Source organism: Carya illinoinensis, chromosome 1 (genome assembly GCF_018687715.1).
Source record: "Carya illinoinensis cultivar Pawnee chromosome 1, C.illinoinensisPawnee_v1, whole genome shotgun sequence".
Lineage (NCBI taxonomy): Eukaryota > Viridiplantae > Streptophyta > Magnoliopsida > Fagales > Juglandaceae > Carya > Carya illinoinensis.
Window position 1 is genome coordinate 43,626,336 of NC_056752.1, and position 22,483 is coordinate 43,648,818.

The window sequence follows — 22,483 nt, forward strand, 5'->3', positions numbered from 1 at the left end:
CAACACTGGAGAGGCAGTGGTGTCGATATGTTTTCATTCGGAATAAGAACAATACGGTAATGAACTCGTTGATATTTTTGTATTGGTTTGAAGTTTGAATCCAAACGAAAGAATTCGACGAGTCATTTTCCCACTGCCCAAACGAGAACATGCCCAAAGATTCCAAAAGCTACAGCTACCAAGATGCCATTCGCATATTTTTCTCGCCTTATTATCACGCCAATTGCCCCTCAAACTCGAACCCAAACCCAACCTCAACACCCTGAACTCCGTACTCACTGCCACTAAACGCCACTCTTATCTGCTCACTTTTAAAATCCCCAATGCCCATATCGTCCTTATCCAAGTCCCTTCTCTTCTTGCACCCAAAACTCCCGTTTCCAATGGCCAATCTCACCACCACCATCGCCACTTCCACTCCAAGGGTTCGTCTCAAGGGCATCGTCTTCGACATGGACGGAACCCTGACTGTCCCCGCCATTGATTTCGCCGCAATGTACGAGGCCGTGCTCGGCGGCGACGAGTACCGTCGAATCAAGGCGGAGAGCCCATCCGGTATTGACATCTTGCACCACATTGAGAACTGGAGCCCCGATAAACAGCAAAAGGCTTACGAGACCATTGCCGATTTCGAGCGCCAGGGTCTCGATCGCCTCCAAATCATGCCCGGTCAGGCATTGTTATATTGCTTTATAGGATGTTATTTTATTACTTTTATTGGTTGCTTTTTCTTCTGTTGGTCGTTGACAGTGCAGGAAATTGATAGGAAAGTATAATAAAGCCTTGAAGAGAATTTGTCGTCTCCGTTTGTTTTTGTAAATTGTTGATTTTGTTTGATGAGAAAATGCAATACAAGATGACATGGTTGTTTGTTGGGGGGGGGGGGGGGGGGGGGGGGGGGGGTAACTTTGTCATAATTTTTCACGGAATATCGTTACATCAATTTTTTTTTTAAAATATTTTTTGAAGATTTTTTTTTCCCAATTTCAGCATATTGAAGAATGAGGAAAACACAATGAGGAAGAGGTGCTCGAGAAAATGCTCTACTCATATCAGACTCAATATCATTTCAGATTCATATTTTCCAGCCTTACATTTGTACATGACACTACACCTTTTTATAATCCCAGTACATAACAGCCTCTGCATTGTATCCACTCTGACATTGACAGCTGTACACGAATATTCTGTATTCTCATGAGACTACATTCAAGACTGTTACAATTTATTCTTCCTGAATGTTCTGACTGTTGCTTGAATCCATCGTGATATTGTATTGTGGTGGTACCGTAGGCTGAGTTGCCTTAATACAGCACTATTTTTACGATAACCACAAACGGGGCTCTTTTTTGGGTATTGATGTTAGGAAACGGGGAAGTATATGCTTCTAGACCAATTTACGCACTAACCATAATTGGGTCTTTAGCCCTCAAGCTATGTCCCTATACTCTTCATCCACTGTGTATGTTCTCTCTCATTTTCTTCCCCTCCCCCCAGGGGATATATTGGTTTTGTCATAACAAAAACAACCATGAGCACTTGAGGTTGGTGGTTATTTCTTTTGAGTACAAAGTTTTTATATGTAATTCCATTGAGTGTAAGAAATCAATTTTTTCTTCAGCTGAGCTAAATTTAGTTAATTTATGCGTAGTTCATTGTCTGCATTCATTTCACATGTTCCATGATTGATATTGGTTATACTTATCGAAAAATTGATTGATATTGGTTATAATTCTTGCAGGTGCAGCGGAACTCTGCGGCTTTCTTGATTCAAAACAACTAAGGTGAAATTCCATGTGGTGTCTGTCTTTCCTATTTTTTCTTATTGTTTATGATTATCTTGAATATGCGGATACATTTTTTTTTCTTTTTCCGTGTCTACTGAAGTTTGCAACTTTTTCCTGAAAACTTTGGTTGTTGGTTTAGGTTGTACGCATTCAATTCCATATACAACAAGCATCCAATAAGAATCTCTTCTAGCTATTCTTATGGGGCTATTTGGCATGACTGCACGTAATTCAGTTTGGCTAGTCTAAATTATAGGCATCCTGTAAACACTTATTCTTAGCCCTTTTAGTTGTGACCAATGGTTTCTAGCGAGCAATAGCAATGAATTTGCTCCAGACTTATCATCCATTATCAAGTAGCAAGGTTGAGAAACTTCTTAACCCACATGTTCTGCTTGCAAAATATACAAGTAAAGTTCATTACTACCATATCTTCTTTTAATGTAGGGACATTTACCAACAAGTATTATGTCATAATTATATTTCCAAGCTATAGTGATAAATTCTGATTTATTTGTTTGTATCAATTTTCAGAAGGGGATTAATCACTCGCAATGTTAAGGACTCTGTTAATCTGTTTCATAAACGGTTTGGGGTAAGTTTATCAAGTGTCCAATCCAATGTTGTGTTAAAAATTGTTGGTCATGACATTATTTATCTGTGATGCATATAGTATCTTCTTTTTCTCACATTGTCTCATTATATCCAATTCCATGGAGTTATGCAAAGTGATTTTTTCCCCTTTAAGTAAAGCTAATTACTCTTTGTAATTAACACAAAAAATAATTGATTTCCTTATTTCATGTATATTATCCATCATGTTGCACCCTAGTGATCAAAGGGTGGACTTGGGATGCGTTGTAGACTCAGACATCCTAGGTTTTATGCAGTTGGAGTTCCCCTTGATTAACTAATGCATGATTTTGGCTAGGGGTGTAAGAAAAAACTGAAAAACCGATCGGCTCGGTCTGGTTCACAACCGGTTTGCTCTGTTTCAGTTCCTAGGAACCAAAACTGTTTGAAAATCAGTTCAGTCTTGGCTTTCATATTTTGAAAATCAATTTTGACAGACCCAAACTGAAATATATATTTTTAATTTTTGATAGTATGTATATATATATTATATGCTATTATATAGTATACATCTTATAAATAATATACATGAAATTTTAATCTTATTATTTATGCTTCCTCGATATAAACTTACTCTTAAACATAAATATTAATATCAAGTTGTTAATATGTTAGTACTTATCAAAAAAGTTATTAATCTGTTATTATTTATCCTTATATATTAGGTTACAAAATTACATATATAATATGGTATAAGTATAAGAGTACACTTTTGATATATATATATATATGTCAAGGATAAATACATTTTTGATAAGGGCATTTTTACACATTTTTGGTATAATTTTTTCATTTGGGTCATAAAAACCAACTAGCCCAACAAAAAAGCCCAAAACCGAATCACACATGTAAAACTGAACTGAACTGAACCGGACTGAAAGTTCTAGTTTCCTGGATGAAATGGTCTTTATTGGTTTTCATAATTCCAAAACCAACTTAGACCAATTCAGTTCCAAAATATGTCCATAACTGGACCAAACCGAACCGATTATACCCTTAATTTTGGCGGGTGGGGTCATGTATCTGGGGTTCGTTCTCCAAGGTTGAGTCTGAAGGGCCTTGCCTTAGTGAGGTTCCATGTCATTGAAAAAAATCTGCATATTACTCTATGAAGTTTCTCTTTGCACTGGTTTGTCCATGTAAAATATACATAAACCTGTTGGTAGCCCAAATGGTAAAGGCGGACTTATGTGCATGAGCCCCATGTCACAGGTTCGATTCTCCCTGGGATCAAACTGTGATTTAAGTGGGAGTATTGGGGGCCTCGGTCAAGCCTCCAAACACTAAGGGTCCGATCCTCGCCTTGTTGCTCCTCTAGTGACCGATAAGACTCATTTACTTGGTGTAGATCACGTGTAGCCCAATGGGAGCTTGGGTGAAGTGAGGCTAGGGTTCAATGGTGGGAAGTATGAATGATGTTTGGGCTAGTTGATCACGGTTTGGGTGATGATGGTGCACGGCTAGTGACCCTTGGTGTGCTAGGCGCCACTTGTGTGCTAGGATTGGATGAAGGGTGATCTTGGCTAGGGTTTAGAAATGAGTGAGTGGGGTTACGTGTGATGAGGGGTTCGGCCAAGGCTTATGGGGGTGTATTCGGCTAGGGCAAAGGGGGTTTGTAAGATCTTAAAAGTTAGGAATTGTGAAATTCCTAAAAAATAGGATTTGAGATCTTGAGATTTAGGATTGCAAGGGTTGGCCGAAAATGGGTAGGATGGATAGGGAAAATGTGTTTTGGTAGGAAGATGAGATTTGAGTGAGCCAATCAAGGAAATTGACCAATCAAATGATGGAGGGAAAAATGGAAGTGAGAAATTATGGGTTCTAGGGTTTCGGCCAAGCCAAGGAGGCTATGGCCCGATTATGGGATGTGAGATCTAGGGTTTTTGTGGTTTTCTTGGCTATGGGACTTGATTTTGGGTTTTGGGGGGGGGGGGGGGGGGGGGCGTGTAAGGCTTGATGGGAGACTAGGATTTTGTGATTTGAGACAATTGAAGGTGATGGAAAAGGCAAAGGGATAGGCTGGCCGAAATTGATGTTTGGGAGATGGGATTCTTCAAATAACTTTCAAGAAATCTTATGAACATGTGAAAAATCACATGAACACAAAAGATCTAGCAAAACACCACAAATCCGAATTCCCCAATGGAGGATTCGGCCTCCACACTCCAAATCAATCAACAAACTCCATAAGAACACAAAAAGAGAAAATGAAAATAACAAAGGAACCAAACAATTCTTGATTAACGAATTGCACAAGAAATTGAATGGAAACCTCAATATATTAAAGGATAGAATGAACCAACACCGATTCACGAATTGCACGGTGAAGATCCTCTCCTTGGGGATTCATGAATTGCACCCCAAAAGAGCCCAAGTGCATGAAGCACAGAAAATGACAATTCTCCAACCCTATGGCCGGCCACTCAATAATCAAAATGCCAAAAGATCCTAATGAAATGTCTAAGGGTCTTATTTATAGAGTTTACAAAGTGGAAACCCCCAAAAGGTTCCTAGGCAAAATAAAATCAAATAAATAAATAAATGAAATAATAATTAATCAAGTCTTTAAATAAAATAAATAAAAATAATAAAAATGATAATTTAGCCATGGTGGCCGTGGCATGCATGGCGCATGGTGGGCTAAGGTGGTGCATGGTCCACGGCTAGGCTAGTCATGGTCCGGTACGTGGCTCGCTGCATGGTGCCACGCGTTGGTCTGGTGGTGGGCATGGCCTGCTGATGGTGGGCATGACATGGTGCCAATCCTAGGCCTGATGGTGGGCACAGGGTGATGCCGTGCTGCTGCTGTGGTGCCCATTCAAGTGGCTTGGGTGGTGATCCTGCATGACTCGAGCTAGTGGCCTAGGTGATGAGCATGCATGGCCCACGCTGATGGTCTGGGCTATGGGGCTGCAAGGCACGGGCTGGAGCCGTGCGCTAGTGGGCATGCCACTAGTCTCGCCTGCAAGGCAAGGGCTGGAGCCGTGCGCTGGATGGCGTGCCTGTGGGGGTTGTGACAGGGAGGCCACGACTGTAGGTTGCTGTGCTAGTCTTCCCCGGGGTTTAGGTTCTATGGGTGAGTCCTAAGGGCTCTACTGGGGGGGGACCCACCCCTGTCATAAAATATACACACACACACAGGTATACGCACACAAAATCTTGATAATCTGGTCTTTATGGACCAGCCTTGAGGAGAACCGTGTTACTTTTGAAAAAAGAAGAAGATAAAACTAGATTTAATTTTATGTCCACCTCCCCCCTCCCCAATTAAGATTTACCCTGTTCACTCTGATTTCCTTTGCAGATGACATTTTGTCCAGCTCTTAGCAGGGAATTCCGCCCTTATAAACCAGATCCAGCACCCCTACTGCATATCTGTTCGGTCTGGGAAGTTCTACCAAATGAAGTAATGATGGTTGGCGATAGTCTTAAGGATGATGTGAGTTCTTTCTGTCTTTCTGTATTTTATTTTTGAGAATTGCTTTTTTTATTATCTACTTGATGCATTTTTTAAGTGCCTTTTTGGTTTATTTTGCTGCTTTTATTTAGTATCCTTTATGCCCCTTTTGTTTTTTGCTTGTCAAATGCCATACACCTTATGTGTACATATTTCTTGTGTGCTTCAAAATTGTAAGAACACAACACATTTTGATGACGTATAATCAACAGAAGATGGGCCCAAGTTAAATATCTGTATAAAAGAAGATTCAGATCATTGCAATTTAGACCATCTGACTTGTCGTGGCACATGCTTCTAACTTGCTGAGCTGTATAACATTTTGCTTGCTTGTATTCGTGTTCTATACATGTTGCTTCCTTGGGTTTTAGAGAGCTTTTTTTCGATAATCATTCAGTGCCTAAAATGGAGAGGAAGTGGTTATATTTACTCAACTTATACAGGTGGCTTGTGGGAAGCAAGCGGGAGCATTTACCTGCTTGCTTGATGAAACAGGGAGGTATGACTCCCCAGTTTATGCTAATGTGGATCTAAAGCCAGATTTCAAGGTGTCTTCCCTTAATGAAGTTTACTCACTATTGAATGAACATTTCGACCTGGCACCATAATGTCCGGAGCTTTTGCAGGGAAGAACGGAGATATGACCAGGAAGGTAGAGGATATTGACAATAAGTGGTAGTATTTAGCAAAATACGAGGGTTGGTCTTCTATCCAAACCTGAATTGAAGAGTTCAGTTTCTATTTTGGTACTTAATATAACCCATTAGTTTGGGAAAGTACCAAATTGATGCATCAAATGTCAAATATTCTAGTTCCTAAATTATTTATCAAAAAAAAAAAAAAAAAATTTCTAGTTCCTAAGGAGGTGTATGCATTTTTTTTTTTTTATACTTGTGTACTTGGGTTATGCCTATTTTTATATCAATGAAATAACTTATTACTTATCAAAAATGCATCCCATGACAAATAACCTTTTGTAGAAACATTAATAACCCATCCTGACGTGGTCATATACCGTATATGATGTAACTCATGTTACTTGGATGCAATATTGTTGGCATATTGTTTTATGTGCACTAGTAAATTTCTCGAGGATACCCTTTAGTGACAGTGGTTGAACAAGCCTGTTTTGTGCCTAGCTAAACTTGATAAAAGTAAAAATTAAGGGCTTTGCTACATACAGTCGGTAAATGTAATCGACGTGCAGTCGGCTGTACGGAATGAATAAAAATTTTTTTTTATATTCAGAGGGATTTACATGAATAAAAAAAAATTATAAAAATAAATTTTTTTTTCATATAGGTCCCGTATTAATTTACTTTTTTATAGTCGATTACACGTCGACTGCAAAAAGTATTTTTCAAAAATTAAAAAAAATAAAAGAAGGTAGAGAAAAGAAAACAATGAAAATGGGATTTTGAATACCATTGGGAAACCTAACACTTCCAAATAAATAAAGAAAATAAAATGAAAAAGTTTACTCGCCCACCGTGGGGCTCGAACCCACGACCACAAGGTTAAGAGCCTTGCGCTCTACCGGCTGAGCTAGACGGGCTTTGATTGTTTTCTTGGTTTCTAATTTAAAGTACAAAATTAGAGTACGCGCTCAGGCCCTTCTCCCCCACCCGTACGTATAAAAAAGGGTCGCCACCCTTTCAAAATTCTCGTTTTCCCCCTCCCAAAGGAACAGGGAATTGAGAAACAATAGGCAACGAAAGAAAGAAAGAAAGCTCGAGAGGAGAGATCAAAATCCCAAGATCCAAAAGATCACCACCCACCTGCCCCCACAATGAGTGATCCCGATAACGGTAACCTTTTAATTCATCAAGAACCACCACCCTCTTTGCTACATATCCCTGATATTGATCATGATTTGCATGACTCGTTGGAGGCTAACCACTTCGCCTTGCTCCGCCTCAACAGCAACAACAGTTTCAGCTCCAACCCCGACGACCACCTCCACCACCACCACAATGCTTGCTCCACTTGCGGCTGCACTCGTTCCTTCTCCAAAAAGTCCGTCAAACGCCGCCCTCCCTCCCTTTCTCCTTCTTTCCAAGACTCCCTCACCACCACCATCCCCTCCGACGACTCCGAACCCACCAATCCCAAGAAGCTCATCCTCGACCAAGACTACCTCACCCTCCTCGGCTTCTCCAAGCTCTCCCTACCCCCCTCCGCTCCTGCCCTAACCCAACCTCCTTCTCTGCCCCTGTTCCACCCTGTTATCTGTCGCTCCGCTTCTGACCCTTTCAACTCCCCCTCCAAGAATGCTGTCGTCCAGCCTCGGATGGATTCCCTTGCTGCTGAGTCAGGTTTCCCCGTCGTCAACTCGAACCCTCATTCGCCGGAGAATGCCAGGAATGGTGTCATCCAGGTCACACCGCCGTCGAATTCCGGGTTGCCTCCTCTTCCTCCGACTCTGCGTAGGTCGATTTCGGACCCGACTCCGTCGCCGGCGAAGACCCACTCATGGTCCTCGAGCTCTGGGGATGCAACCGTGGGTTTGAGCAAAAAGAAGACCCCCAACTCCAAGGTTTTCGGTTTTGTATTACTCTTCTTGTACTCTTTTACTAGAGAAAATGGTTCTTGAAATCGTTGGGTTTAATCTGAAATCATCCATCTTTCATCTTTGTTACTGTTTATTGGGATTAATTGGTTTCAAGTGAATTGTGATTTTTATCGAATAATGTTCAGGCTTAACTTACCTAAATAAATAAGAAAAATTACCTATAAAAAAATGTGCGGGCTTTAACTTTGTTTTGGGTAATAGAAGAGGCTGAGAAGGATGAAGGATCGCATGAATGAGATGAGCAAGTGGTGTGAGCAGGTAATCCGTGAACAACAAGAAGAAGAAGATGGAGGCGCTGAATATAATAATGCCTCAGCAAAGGTTTGGTTTTTTTTAAGCTCAATCTCTGTTTGGCTCCCTACAAAAATTGAAAAAGAATGTAAAAGAAAATAAAAGAAACCTGTGCTTCAATGTAGTTTTATTTCTAGACTGAAAATCTCACGGCAATTAGGGTCGGTTAATGAGAAACAAGGTTCTTCTTCTCGGTTGTAACTTCTTCTATCTATTTTCGCACACTCTCTCTGCCACCAAGCAGGAAATTCGTACTTTTCCTTTTGTTACTTCCATTTTCGGTTTTTTTTTTGTCGTTTTAGATTACGAGGCATTAAATTTTATGTCAGTGATGAATAAGCTAATCATTTTTTGTTGCAGGATGATCCTTTGCCAGATTTTGAAGAATCTGTGTTCGTGGAGAGGGTGGGGGAGGGCCTAACCGTTCGTTTCAAGTGTCCCTGTGGCAAAGGCTATCAGATTCTTCTCTCTGGAAGAGACTGTTACTACAAGCTCATGTAGATTGAGCAGGCATTAGGCCTGGCCCAAAAGGAGGATACTTACTACTGTGAAAACATAGTTACTAATCATGCATGGGTATGATTTTCTTTTTTGAAATATTTTAGATTCTTTGCTTGATGTCTGTTCAATCTACATCAATCACAGTGCCTGACAATCTCAGGTTCGTCAATTCTTTTTTGGATTCTTCTAGTCTCACATTTTCAGATAAGTACTCATTATTCTTGGGTTGTGGATGAATTTCCAATCAACTGGTTGGGTTGTGTGCTTCCAACTTGGTAGGACCATTTCCCTTTACACCGTAGAAGTATATGTGTAATCCATGTAATCGATAATGGGAAGAAGATAATTTCATGTTCTCCATGCAAAGTTTTTCACTTTGTTTGATAATTTCAAATTCCACAACCTTAGCGAAAATTCAGAATTTACAGAGGCACGGGAGCTCTCCGCTCTGTTCTCATTTATCATCAAATTCATAGCAAAATGGTACCCTAACTTCACTGAATATAAACCAGTTTTATTCCCACCCCACAACAATTGATAATCAATTCTCCAAGTTAAAGGGATCTTTATTATCTGGTCAGCAACATATGGAGGAAAAACGGTAAGGATAAAAACATCATTCCAAGTACACAACTCACTATCTATCAAGGCATTAACATAAGAATCTTCTCGTAAATTCTGTTCAACAACAGGTAGATAAGACACTAATTTAATTGGAAGCTATTTTTCATGCCAAATGTTAATAGAGTCCCCTCGCCCAACTCTCCACATACACCCGAGAGAGAATGTTCTTGGCAGCAAAAATGCTTATCCAGACATAGGTTGTAACCCAAAGTTGACTTTAAAAAAGTACAATGCGGAAAATACTTTGGCTTAAAAACTCAAAAAGAATAATGAAGTAGAATTATGCATAAGCCACCATCCTTGTTTTGCTATCAATGCTAAATTAAAGATTTCTAAATTTTTAAAACCCATGCCACCTTCAAACTTGGAGGTACACAATTTTTTCCAACCCATCCGGTGCATATTCCGCTCCATTCCATGTTGCCCCATCAAAATCGAGCAAACATCTTCTCCAATTCCTTACAAAATGATTTGGATAGCTAGAAACAACTTATTGTATAAGTTGGTAATGCCTGCACAACTACCTTGATTAAGATTTCCCGATCGACTTGTGAAAGTGACTTCATAAATAGGGAAGAAGAGGTGTGACGCCCCCAAATTCCGTTTGGGATCGGACGGACATTTGAAGCGTCGAGACATGCAACACAAGGTTACCTGCCCCCGTTCATGACATATAAGATGCAATAATCCTAACATGCATCTAACATTATGCAATATTCGCAGCGGATAATTTTTTTCTTTAGCAATACTATGCACCAAACTGAAAATATCCCAATACTTAAACATACTTCATACATAAAGATCCATTGAATAACTAAGATCACAGCACTATTCCAAAATAGTTATGATCCAAAAGTACTGGAGATGCAACTCCATCGTACAAGTAGTAATTTAACTACTATATTAACATTAACGATGCACCGTCGTTCAGTCGACTGTGTCTAGTTGGTCAGCTCCTGATCCTCCTTCAGGTCCTGTAACAAGATCTACCATTCGGGAGGAATGGTAGTTGGGACTACCACAGTGAGATTTGATTACAAATCTCAGCAAGTTAACAAAAAACTTCCACACAGACTAATGATGCATGGATGACAGTAAAAGCATAAATGCATAATCAAATTCATAAGTAATTAAAGAATAACTTAGCGTACAACATAGCATAATTGACATAACTTAAATTGAAACATGAACTGAACTTGACTTGACATGAATTTGATCTGAAACTTGACTTAGCATGAACTTGCTCTGAAACTTGAATTAACATGAAAAATACATACTCCACAGTTGTTGTGGCCCCATGTATTCTACGTGTAAATACATACTCCACAGTTGTTGTGGCCCCATGTATTCTACACAAACTTGACTTAACATTAAAAATACATACTCCACAGTTGTTGTGGCCCCATGTATTCTACACAAACTTGACTTAACATGAAAAATACATACTCCACAGTTGTTGTGGCCCCATGTATTCTACGTGTAAATACATACTCCACAGTTGTTGTGGCCCCATGTATTCTACACAAACTTGACTTAACATTAAAAATACATACTCCACAGTTGTTGTGGCCCCATGTATTCTACACAAACTTGACTTAACATGAAAAATACATACTCCACAGTTGTTGTGGCCCCATGTATTTTACGCATCACAATTGTAGTTAAATACATACTCCACAGTTGTTGTGGCCCCATGTATTCTACACATAATAATGTACTCAAGATGAAATGTGACTGGAATACGAAAGGACTGAAGTCCTGACGTAACATAACGTGACTTGAACATAACTTAGAATACATGACCAACTTGAGATAGAAACATTTCGTAACATGGCATAACATATAATAGACAACATATTTAACATGACATACTTGCAACAGTGAATATTACATGACTTGACTTACATGTAATAGATGACATACTTAGCATGACGTACTTGTAATGTACAGTAATACATAACAGAATATATTATGTAACAGATAAAAATTTATGACAGAATAAATTCTGTATAATAGACAATTACATGATAACTTGACATGGCATGACACATACATACATACACTGTAATTCTTTTACTTAGCACACATACACAGTAGACTGCTAGTAAGTTAAAAGCTAACTTACCTCGATCTCCGCGTTTCTTATAAAACTTCAAGTACGATCACGAGGAACTGTAATTAGTGATTCTAAAAATTAGAACTAAATCACTAATAATTTGAAATATGGAAAATACTAACTTAAAGAGTAAAAGTTTCATTTTACTCTCTACATGTGGGAAAATGACCGTTTTACCCATAACTTAAGGATTTTGCATACTAACTCCAAAAGTTTTCAAAATTTACATTCCTCATGTAAATTTTGTCCTAAACTTAAATATCAACTCAGAAAAATTTAAAACAAAACACAACTATGAAGAACACACTATGGCCGAAACATCCATAGGCCATTTCCCTTGATTTTTGTTGCAATTCCTTCCAATTTCAAAACTCATGCTTAAACCAAAATTTTGCAACAAATATCTTCCAATCCTAAGTTCAAAACCATACTTAAAACATCCATTTAGAAAAAGCTAATAATTAACACCAAACTTTTTTGTAAAAAGATCCAAGCACTTGAATCACAAGTTTTGACCTTAAATCAAAACATCTCCAAGAGTTTCAAAAATCAAATCTTACTTCTAACATATTCATAATATCATCCTAACATCAACCATGCTTTAAATCATCAAACCAAAGTCACCAAAATCACAAAATAACATTTGGAGTTTTTGGTTTTACACTTAGTCCAAAAACAGAAACTTTGTTCTCAACTAGTTTTGATAAATCTCTTGATCTATGACTTATAAATATATGATCTTCAAACCAAACCATCACATGGTTTAAAAAGATGTCCTAAAACATATATAAGCTTCTATTTCAAGATCACATGGTTAGAAATTAACCAAAACATAAATTTAGCCAAGAATATCCACACTTTGGCTTATTTGAATATCTCTTTGCATAAAATTTCATATCTTTGAAACTAACATCAAATATCTTCAAAGTAATAATATAACATGTATATAAGATGTTTAGGATCCTCCAATAAAATTATCAAAGTCATTAGAATAGGTTTAGACCACCAAAGAGTTAAACTTTCTCAAAACAGAAACTGTTTTTCCTCTTCCAGTTTCTAAGTTTCTAAATCTAAGAAAATCTTTCATCAAAACCTTTAATCATGCAAAAATCCTCAACCAATAGTCATATATACATGTTAACAATATTCCATAAAAATTTCGGACCAATATCTATCCATTAGCTTGGTCAAAAACTCCAAACTATAACATATTCTCCAGTTTATCTCCCAGAATGACCTTTCTATAGTTTACACAATATTTGATTGACCAAATGATCTTCAAATGGGGCAAATAAGATATCCATGTAAACTAGACTAAAAAAGGAACAACTTATATGAAGGAGACTTTATGATAAAATACTTACAAAAGCTTCGAAATGTGTGTACAAAAGACCTCCTAAAAGCTGTCCGAGAGAGAGTGTTTGATATTCTTTTAATGGAAAGTGTAAATGAAGATAATTTCGTGGGGAGAGGTGGCTGGAGATACTTATGGATGACATATGGAAGAGATGAGGCTGGACTTGAGAGTTGAGTGTAGTTTTCTCCTACCCAAAAAAAAATCTATAAATGATTATCTTATAATATTCTATCCAATAATATCTAAAAAAATCAACTTAAGATATTTTTATCTAATAATATCTATAAAAATCAACTCAAAATATTTTTACCCAATAATATTCATGAAAATTACCTCAAGATATTTCTTTTTATCCAATAATATCTACAGTTTTGAACAGACGTTTTGTCCGAAAATATGAAAAAATGTTATTGTGCCATAAAACTTTAAATAATCCTCCGAGTCTAATGGCACAAACCATAATACATTTTGACACTTCTAACTATCTCCAATAATCAAAAATACACTTATGATACCATAGTAAATAATAACACTAACTATATAGTTAGACAAAAACCTATACGATTAATGGATTCGTGAAAACTTATAAGGTTTTCACGAGGTTCCTAAAGTTAATAGAAATTTCACAATTGAATTTCTAGCGGGCTGTTACAAGAGGTCTCAAGAGAGTTCATGCTTTTATAGGCAATCTTCACTATTTTCAATACAACTTTGTTACTCATCATTCCTATACATCATATTGATTCTTATTTTTTTATTTTATTCTTCTTAAACTAAAATCATCTCATTATCTAAATTGCACATAATAAATATTATGAATGCAAAAGACCTCCACAAGTCATATCCAATCAGGAAATTTAAATAAACATTTAAATAGGAAACATAATCTTTGAAAAAAATAGGAAACATAATTTAACTAATAGAGAAATGAAACATGTAGTTTTAAAATATGTAAGTTATACGTGGTTTTTTTTTAAAAAAATTGAATAAATTTAAAATTTATATAAAAAAATAAATTTCTTAATAGTGAAATATACTTTTTCTTCAAAAAGAGTCCTTGAAATTTGCACACATTAATATCGTTACTCTAATTAATATAATTTAAATAAATAATTTTATTTAAAAATTTTTACATCACTTACTATTTATTTGATATAATTTAATTTAAAAAAATAAATTTATTAGTTTAATATTATAAATTATATTATATCACGAAAAGAATACGTGGCATAAATCATTTCAAAGTAGCATTGTTAAATATGACACGAAGTTATGAGTTGATATCAACGGTCTATAACGCCGAATAGACAGCTTTCGTATCGTACCTGTCGCTATCACCATCATTTAAAAAGTCCGAGGAATTTACCCATCGGCAATACCTACGTTGCTGGTGTTGTCCCAATCTCTTCGGACTCGAGAGCGCGTGGTGGCGCGTGCTCATTTCGGTGGGGCTTTCAAGATCCTCCCCCGCTATAAAAGCGACAATTGAGTGGACAAACCGACGAACCCCAACAACATTGACAAAACAAAACAAAAACAGGGGATCTCTTCTCTTCTGTTTTTGGGCTCTTTCCAAAATCACGAGAACCCTCTCCCATTCTTTTCTAGATCCCTGTCTTCCTTCTCCCTTTCTCCTACATTTAATTTATTATTTTTTCTTTGTTGGCTTTACATTTAATTTATTCTTTCTTCTCCTTTGAGCAATTCACAAGTGGCTATGTGCTATAGCTTAAATTATACTCTGGTCTTCTGGATCATAATTCATCATCTCTTGTTCTTGTCGTCATTTGGTCAATGTAGAGATTCGATACTGCCTGAAGAAACCCTCTGAAACAAAGATCTCAGTTTTCGTTCTCTCTAGATTAGAGGGTTTCAAGCTCTTACTCTCAGTCTAATCCCAATACCCAAAGCCATGATTTACCCATCAGTTTCTACTAAAAAACCCTTTGCAACAGTAATACCAAAATTCCATAAGCCCCCACCAAAGCTCTCTCTCTCCAACTCCATGTCCATCCTTTGTTTCCATCGTCACAAACCTAACATCATTAACGAATCCGCAAAACCCGGAACCCGTTTCAGAGACTCCATTACTGTGAACCCAAGTCAATTCTATTTCAAAAAAAGCGTGAAACAGAGGGGATACGAGGAGAGAAGAGGAACTTCCTCAGTGAATAGCCGGCAAATGTTGCTTTTGTGTGGGTTTGGCTATTGGATACAGGGTTTTAGGTGTTTCCCATGGCTCGCTCTCAACTTCCACATGGCTCACTACCTTAACATGCACCCGTCAACATTGCAGCTGGTGCAAAATGCCGGTAACCTGCCCATGGTTGCTAAGCCTCTCTACGGATTGTTGTCGGATGTTTTATATATTGGCGGTGCTCGAAGAGTACCTTATGTTTCCATTGGAGGTTAATTCGCATCTCTTTGCCTCGTCTCCAGTATAAATTTCTAGTTTATTTCCAGTTTTTTTCATGTTCGTTTGGTCTGCTTCCTTTCAAAATTTGTTCCTAAATTTTTTGCCCTATAGATTAGTTTTATGTTGATGTGTCTTTTTATTGCCAATTCATTTCTATTTCTTCTGGTTTAAAGGTTGTGGTTTATATTCTATTTTTCTTTTATTCTTTTCTTTGTTTGGTTTTGCTTTCTTGCTCCTTTTCCCAACTTACCTGTGCCTTTGATTCAATTTATTTGCATAATTTTTTGAAAGAGAATTAAAAAAAAAAAAAGAAAAGAAAAGAAAAGAAGAAGTAAAGATGAATGAAGTTTTCGGATTTCTTGGAATTAAAAAAAATATTTTGGTGAATTTCGGTGACTATATTTCAGTTGTAAAGGTCTACTCAAACCTTAAAAGCTCTAGTTCAATTTGGGTGAAGCCATAGAAGCCTAAATCTTGTATTAATATCTCAAGATTCTGATTTTGTTATGCATGGGCCATGGCATTCTTGGAATTGTTTCTTTCTAGATGACATAATTTTTGTGATTTGTTCATAGGATTCTAGTAGCAAAGTAAATTGATCCTTATTCTGTATCTTGCCTTGTTGGCCGCTAAAATCACCTTAAATTTTATAAATAGTAGTGAAATGGTTTGAGTGGAGATGTTTTGGGTTTTGTAAAAGATGGTGGATCCCATTGAAAATGTGTTAGGATGTAAAACGTAGTTGCCATAGTTTTAACTTTTTATGGGGACTGTAGTAGTAGTGGGTTTTATCCATCATTGGTATATTTTTGGAATGATTGATTATAAATATTGAAGTGGTAGGAAGTAAATAGGAGTAAAAGCTATTGAAGTGGCAGGAAGAAAATAGTAGTTGAATGGCAGGGAGGAATCTGAGAAGATAAAAACCTGGGAGAGAACAAAAAATAGTTATGACACTGCATGTAGGTCTCTTGCCGGACGGTTGCATCAGTGTAATTGAAAAGGGTTGGGCTCCTCATCGATGTCAGTGAATAGGGATGAGACACTTCAAACACGGGTGAAACATTGTTTAAGTTCAGATGGTTTCGCTTTTATTATATGGATTGAATATCATCTAATCCGTACAAAAACCACTTGAAAAAAATCTAAAAATGGTCTTCAATCCAAACAGTGAATACGGATGATGTTTTTCCACTTTTAATGGTAATTTTTTCTTTTGCTTAAACCAGGCTAAGCTTCAAGTTAGACATAGAGCCTATGTAAATGCCATGAAAGATACTGATAGAATGCAAAGTTTTCAGTTCTTTTGCAGGTCTTGTCTTGGGGGCCATTATCACTAATCCCTGTCGCTGGTGAATCCCTTCCAACTCTCATGGCTTGTGTTCTTCTCGGTAATCTTGGAGCATCCATTACAGAGGTTGCAAAAGATGCTCTTGTTGCAGAGTATGGCAAAAAACACAAAGTAAATGGACTTCAGTCTTATGCATTCATGGCTTCAGCTGCGGGTGGAATTTTAGGCAACTTAATAGGTGGATATTACTTACTGAAAGCACCATCCAGAACCATGTTTATTGTGTTTGCAATTCTACTTTCTCTTCAATTTGGGATTTCTGTGACAACAAGGGAGGAATCCCCTGGTTTACCACAGCCATTGAATGGCTGTCTTGCCAGGAAATCTTTGTCAGGAATCATCAGGAAACAGTTCTGTGGTCTAATAACAGCTGTTAGTGAGAAGAGTATTTCCCGCCCTCTAGCTTGGATTGTGGCTTCTATTGCTGTTGTCCCAATTCTTTCAGGTTCTATCTTTTGCTATCAAATGCGGTGTCTACATATTGATGCTTCAGTCATTGGAATGTCTCGAGTGATTAGCCAGTTGGTTCTTCTTTCAACAACTGTTCTTTATAATCGTTACTGGAAAAAGGTTTCCATGAGGAAACTGATTGGCGCTGTGCAGATTTTGTATGCTTCTTCCCTACTTCTGGACCTTGTTTTAGTAAAACAGATCAATCTTAGATTTGGAATTCCCAATCAGGCGTTTGCTCTATGTTTTTCGGGTTTAGCAGAAACTCTTGCACAATTTAGGCTCCTCCCCTTCTCAGTGCTATTAGCAAGTTTATGTCCCAAGGGTTGTGAAGGATCTCTCACTTCTTTCGTAGCATCAGTCCTCTGTTTATCAGCAATGATAAGTGGATTTTTGGGTGTTGGATTGGCTTCTCTTATGGGAATAACATCCAGTGATTACTCAAGCCTGCCTATGGGAATTCTGGTGCAGTTCCTTGCAGCTTTAATTCCTTTAGGATGGATTCATTGCATACCCATGGCAGAAGCTGTTGCTGAGAAGGAAAAGAAGAGAAGTATGAGTAAAAGAACTCGAAGAAATAGAAGGGTTGGAAGAATGGTTTTTGGTTCAGTTTATGCTTATCGGCGCGAGAGAAAATCTGAGACACAGAGTTGAAGAAGCTAAATAGTTCTACAGTCATGTTTTCTTAGAGAACATGAGATAGAAGAAAGGAAGCATTGAATTTTTCAAGCCCCGTTCATTGTATTCATGCTCAACCAAAGCCCTAAAGAAGGCTCCATCTCTCAACATGGGCTCTGAGTTTTGATTATCTTGTTTCCACCCCAATGGTAAGATTTTCCCTCCATGATTGATGGTTTTGCCTCCTGGAAGGAGGCAATCATTTTGTTATATCAAAATTTTCTGATTCATGAATGTATTATTACCAAGTTGAGACTTCTGAGCGCTAATCTCGGGAGTTACTCATTATTGCCCTTTTATCAGGTCCTAAGGAATCTTCATTTTCATTGCCAGAAGTGTTGTGGGACACTATGTGAAAGCCTAAGTGAAGCAGAAGGCATCTTGATAATCTCAATCGGTCTTGGAAAGAGACCCCTGGCCCTGGCCCCAGGCCCAGGCCCAGGCCCTTGCCCTTCCTGGGAGCTTAGCAGCAGAACGCCTCTCCTGGAGGTTGGGGGAGCAAAAACTAGAAGTGGATATCGGTTCCCCTTCAATTTCACCCATTTCTTGTAGGCAATATCTTTTGGTTATTTTCTTGAGATTAGTCCAACAATACATTAAGAACCAAGAAGCTGTTTCGAGCATCTAATACATGAGATCATGGATACATTACAGAGAAACGGATGCAAAAGTGGGAGTTAAAGAAGAAAAAACATTAATCAGTACTGACGTAAAAAGGGAGGAAGTTTTAAGTATCTAAGCTCAGGGTCTGCTTAGGTCACGACACAAATGGATACCATGGATTTAGAATATCGCCAAGGATTTTATTCTTGGGATAGAAACATCCACCATGGAGTCAATAAAGATGGAACCTACAAGCCAAGCCTTAACATGATCGCGACTTCTACAACCCCAAACACAAAGATCAGATTCATAGGGATTAGGGAGCATAAAACCCAATTCACCCAGAAGATTGACCAGACATGCATGGGATATATTAGCTAAGAAAGCTATTAAAGTAGGTTTAAAATCAATAAGAGAGTTCATTGAACACAGCTTACTTTCGTTTCAGGCAAAGCATCATTACGGCCAATTTTTTATTTTATTTTTCAAAATTTGCAGGAACTTTATTTCCATACTGAAATGAATCAATTGCCTTTTCTATGGTCGACCACTGTTTGACAAGCAAAACAAATAAAAATCGAGGCGGCAGAAGAAAATGAAATTAATAAAATAAGACGAATCTGAGTGAGAAATCTTGCGGTGTCTTGCTGTTGCGAGCGACGCCGTGGTTGGTCCCACTTCTGGGGTGAAGCGGAGAGAATCGTCGTATAAGGGCCTATTTTGAATGAAAAATTCCCAAGCCTTTCTTCGGGAACCTCTGGTCACGTGAGGTTTCAGGAGTATGCCTCAAGCCTTTCAGCTCACAAAGTGACTGAGTCTGAGCTCGAATCATTAAGTTATTGAGTACTAAAAATAGCACCTTTAATCCAGTCACAATCACCACGATCGTCTTGGGATCAACAAAATATCCTATTAATTGATCGAATGCCAAGACATCTATATCATGTCTTCAACATCAGGAGAAGAACCAGCTCTCTTCATTATCAGAAGTAGGTAATCAAGCATCTCGTAGATTGAGTTGGAGCAAGGATGTAGTTTATCAGCGACATGGAAACAATGGGTGTTGCCATTAATGCTAATCCAACTGCAGCCAGGAGCCTTCCTCAAACCTCTTTCTTTCATCATTGTTCTTACCTCGGCTACAACATCCCATCTCCTAGAAGAAGCATATAAATTTGATAGCGAGATATAATTTGAGGCGTTCTTCGGTTCTACCTGAATAAGACACCTATAAGCCAGATCTTGCATCTCAGAATTCCCATGCATTACAGAGGCACTAACAAGAGCCCCCCAAACACTTGGACCAGGTTCAAGAGGCATTGATTTAATAAAATCTAAAGCTTGATTAAGCTGGCCTGATCTGCCAAACAAATCAACCACACAAGCACACATCTCTACTGTTGGTTCAATTCCATATACATTTAGCACGGAGCTATAGATATTAAAGCCTTCAGTCACCAATCCTGACCTTCCACATGCAGAAAGAACCCCCACTACTGTTATCGTGTCTGGTTTGATCCCAAGGTGGATCATCTTCTCATATAAAAGGACAGCCTCCTTTCCCCTTCCATGCAATCCATACCCAGAAATCATTGAACTCCAAGAGATTGCATCTTTACAGAAAGAGTCATCCTCGAAAACTCTCCTTGCACAAACTAAACTTCCACACTTGGAATACATATCAATTAAAGCATTACATAAAGGAAGATCATTATCTAACTCCTTTCTGATTGCGAACCCATGAATTTGTTTCACACCAAGTAAACCACCATGTGAGCCATAAGCAGGAAGGATGCTCACAAGTGACACTCTGTTGGGCTCTATTCCATCCTTCACCTGCATATTGTGCAAAAGAATGAATGCTTCATCTGAGGCTCCATCCTGAACATAACCATTGATCATTGCCGTCCAAACATAAACATTTTTGCATCTCATTCTGTCAAAAACCCGTCTACCCATGGAAACTTTATTATTCCTCGAGTACATATCTATCAAACAACACCCCAAGTGAACATCCGATCCCAAACCTGAATCTAATACATTTTTCACAATATAACAATGAAGTTCCCTCCCATGATCGTATCTCCCAGTATCACTGCGACGAACACGCAGCAGGCTCGAAACTGTAAATCCATCGGGTTTCACCCCATCATTCTGCATAAACTTTACAGCTTCCCACATTTCCTTATCAAAACTGCGATCCCACGAACTAGCATATCCCGCTATTAATACATTCCAAGAACCTGAATTTCTTTTCGGCATTTCATCAAACAATCTTCGGGATTCTTCATATTGGCCGCATCTACAGTACATCGACATTAATGAATTGGCAACAACCATATCTGAAAGAAACCCAATTCGCAAACTCTTCCCATGAATCAGTTTCCCAGCAATAGAATCTCCAATCTCGGCAGATACTTTCGCGAGGGTAGCAAGCGTGTAATCATCCGGCCTTTCATCACTAGAACACATTTCGTTGAACAAATCAAAAGTGTAATTATATAAACGATTTTTCAAATACCCATTAATCAATGAGTTCCATAGGTACGCATTCTTGAACTCAACTGAGTCGAAAACGAGCCGTGACCGAGTTGAGCTTCCGCATATAGAGTAAGCAGAGACGATTTTGGTGGCAAGGAAAGGGCTTTGTCCGAGCCCATGTATGAGAATTTGAGTGTGGCATTGTTGGCTGAGGCTCAGGGATTGGCAGTCTATTGCATACTGGAGAGAATGGAGGAGGGGAGTGAAGGGCAGCTGGGGGATGGTGGTAGAAGCGTAATTGCGGGAGATTGCGAGGGCAAAGGTCTTGCGTGCAGAGAAGACGGTCATCAGAGTTTGTTTTGAATTTGGCGGGACTAAAGAACAGGATATAAGGACTGATAGTACAGAAAATTTTTCGTTTTTTAATTTATTTGCGAGTCTCTCAAATTCTTGACTCAATTTCAAAACATGTATAGCATTCCTTCTTAGTTCTTATGCCTGGCTTGGATGACAATATCCACCATATTCATTTTCTTATCTCATTTTAATACTTTTATGCAGATATTATATTTATTTATTTTATTTTTTAAAAAGAGTGAACGAAGTTTACACTATACATACCCTAAAACTGTATAAATCATTTTCCTCTAGGAAATATGTAACCTTTTAAATTTTGTTGTTCGTAAATACAAGTCTTAGAAGTTAGAAAGAATTAAAAATTTACAATAAATCATAAAAGTTAAAAGACAAGAAATATCCGCACTTCGAGAATCTAATTCTAATCTTAACAAAAGATTGATTTTTTTTTTTTTTGAATAACTTAACAAAAGATTGATGATCTAATTAAACATTAAAATAAGATAGCATTTGTTTGTATTGAGTTGTACAATCAAGCCTGCACAAAGAACATGACGAGAAGCATCCCCTGACAGATGAACATGTGTTGTACAAGCATAAAGCATGCAGAATATGGCAATACGCTCTGTTTTGTTCTCTCTTTCTTTGTTTAACGTTCTAATCAGAATTGCATTAGTGTTAAATATGCAATAATCATATATGCTAACTATTAATGGTATGCTCTGTTAAAGAAATGGCTTCTAATTCTAAAGGGCACATCCTTTACTTAATTAGTTTCTTTGGTGCTTTAGATTGTATAATATTTCCCT

The 22,483-nt window shown here is 37.9% G+C and overlaps 4 protein-coding genes and 1 non-coding gene across 8 annotated transcripts; 3 read left to right on the forward strand and 2 right to left on the reverse strand.

Moving 5' to 3' along the window:
- The first annotated feature begins 23 nt into the window (after nucleotides 1-23).
- On the forward strand, nucleotides 24-6,741 carry LOC122276231 (haloacid dehalogenase-like hydrolase domain-containing protein At2g33255). Of its 2 annotated transcripts, XM_043085812.1 has the most exons (6): nucleotides 24-669; nucleotides 1,742-1,784; nucleotides 2,322-2,382; nucleotides 5,725-5,859; nucleotides 6,321-6,425; nucleotides 6,504-6,741. In XM_043085812.1, exons 1-6 carry the CDS (start codon nucleotides 324-326, stop codon nucleotides 6,519-6,521), a joined length of 708 nt encoding a protein of 235 aa, XP_042941746.1. In that variant the 5' UTR covers nucleotides 24-323; the 3' UTR covers nucleotides 6,522-6,741. The 2 variants fall into 2 exon arrangements, with proteins under 2 accessions (XP_042941746.1, XP_042941737.1); XM_043085803.1 differs by having other exon boundaries at nucleotides 25-669; nucleotides 6,321-6,741.
- Nucleotides 6,742-7,359: 618 nt separating this feature from the next.
- Nucleotides 7,360-7,432, reverse strand: TRNAK-CUU. Its single transcript has one exon. It is a non-coding gene; the product is annotated as a tRNA-Lys (tRNA).
- A 107-nt stretch (nucleotides 7,433-7,539) lies between these two features.
- On the forward strand, nucleotides 7,540-9,459 carry LOC122302995. 2 transcript variants are annotated; one of them, XM_043114516.1, is made up of 3 exons: nucleotides 7,540-8,413; nucleotides 8,651-8,770; nucleotides 9,101-9,459. In XM_043114516.1, the coding sequence occupies exons 1-3, from the start codon at nucleotides 7,667-7,669 to the stop codon at nucleotides 9,239-9,241; spliced, it is 1,008 nt and encodes a 335-aa protein (XP_042970450.1). In that variant the 5' UTR covers nucleotides 7,540-7,666; the 3' UTR covers nucleotides 9,242-9,459. The 2 variants fall into 2 exon arrangements, with proteins under 2 accessions (XP_042970450.1, XP_042970459.1); XM_043114525.1 differs by having other exon boundaries at nucleotides 8,654-8,770.
- A 5,369-nt stretch (nucleotides 9,460-14,828) lies between these two features.
- On the forward strand, nucleotides 14,829-18,892 carry LOC122276251 (probable folate-biopterin transporter 9, chloroplastic). 2 transcript variants are annotated; one of them, XM_043085836.1, is made up of 3 exons: nucleotides 14,829-15,746; nucleotides 17,056-18,382; nucleotides 18,537-18,892. In XM_043085836.1, exons 1-2 carry the CDS (start codon nucleotides 15,251-15,253, stop codon nucleotides 18,207-18,209), a joined length of 1,650 nt encoding a protein of 549 aa, XP_042941770.1. In that variant the 5' UTR covers nucleotides 14,829-15,250; the 3' UTR covers nucleotides 18,210-18,382; nucleotides 18,537-18,892. The 2 variants fall into 2 exon arrangements, with proteins under 2 accessions (XP_042941770.1, XP_042941779.1); XM_043085845.1 differs by having other exon boundaries at nucleotides 18,567-18,892.
- A 386-nt stretch (nucleotides 18,893-19,278) lies between these two features.
- On the reverse strand, nucleotides 19,279-21,826 carry LOC122276243 (pentatricopeptide repeat-containing protein At3g12770-like). Its single transcript, XM_043085824.1, has one exon. The coding sequence runs from the start codon at nucleotides 21,663-21,665 to the stop codon at nucleotides 19,773-19,775; it is 1,893 nt and encodes a 630-aa protein (XP_042941758.1). The 5' UTR covers nucleotides 21,666-21,826; the 3' UTR covers nucleotides 19,279-19,772.
- Nucleotides 21,827-22,483: the final 657 nt, after the last annotated feature.

Excerpts from the sequence above, each read along its gene's own strand:
- LOC122276231 (XM_043085803.1), top strand. The coding sequence starts at position 324 with ATGCCCATATCGTCCTTATCCAAGTCCCTTCTCTTCTTGCACCCAAAA. Across the intron at positions 670-1,741 it reads TCGCCTCCAAATCATGCCCG|GTGCAGCGGAACTCTGCGGC; the intron begins GTCAGGCATTGT and ends TAATTCTTGCAG. Across the intron at positions 5,860-6,320 it reads GCGATAGTCTTAAGGATGAT|GTGGCTTGTGGGAAGCAAGC; the intron begins GTGAGTTCTTTC and ends CAACTTATACAG.
- LOC122302995 (XM_043114516.1), top strand. The coding sequence starts at position 7,667 with ATGAGTGATCCCGATAACGGTAACCTTTTAATTCATCAAGAACCACCA. Across the intron at positions 8,414-8,650 it reads AGAAGACCCCCAACTCCAAG|AAGAGGCTGAGAAGGATGAA; the intron begins GTTTTCGGTTTT and ends TTTGGGTAATAG. Across the intron at positions 8,771-9,100 it reads ATAATAATGCCTCAGCAAAG|GATGATCCTTTGCCAGATTT; the intron begins GTTTGGTTTTTT and ends TTTTTGTTGCAG.
- LOC122276251 (XM_043085836.1), top strand. The coding sequence starts at position 15,251 with ATGATTTACCCATCAGTTTCTACTAAAAAACCCTTTGCAACAGTAATA. Across the intron at positions 15,747-17,055 it reads ACCTTATGTTTCCATTGGAG|TTCTTTTGCAGGTCTTGTCT; the intron begins GTTAATTCGCAT and ends CAAAGTTTTCAG.
- LOC122276243 (XM_043085824.1), bottom strand. The coding sequence starts at position 21,665 with ATGACCGTCTTCTCTGCACGCAAGACCTTTGCCCTCGCAATCTCCCGC.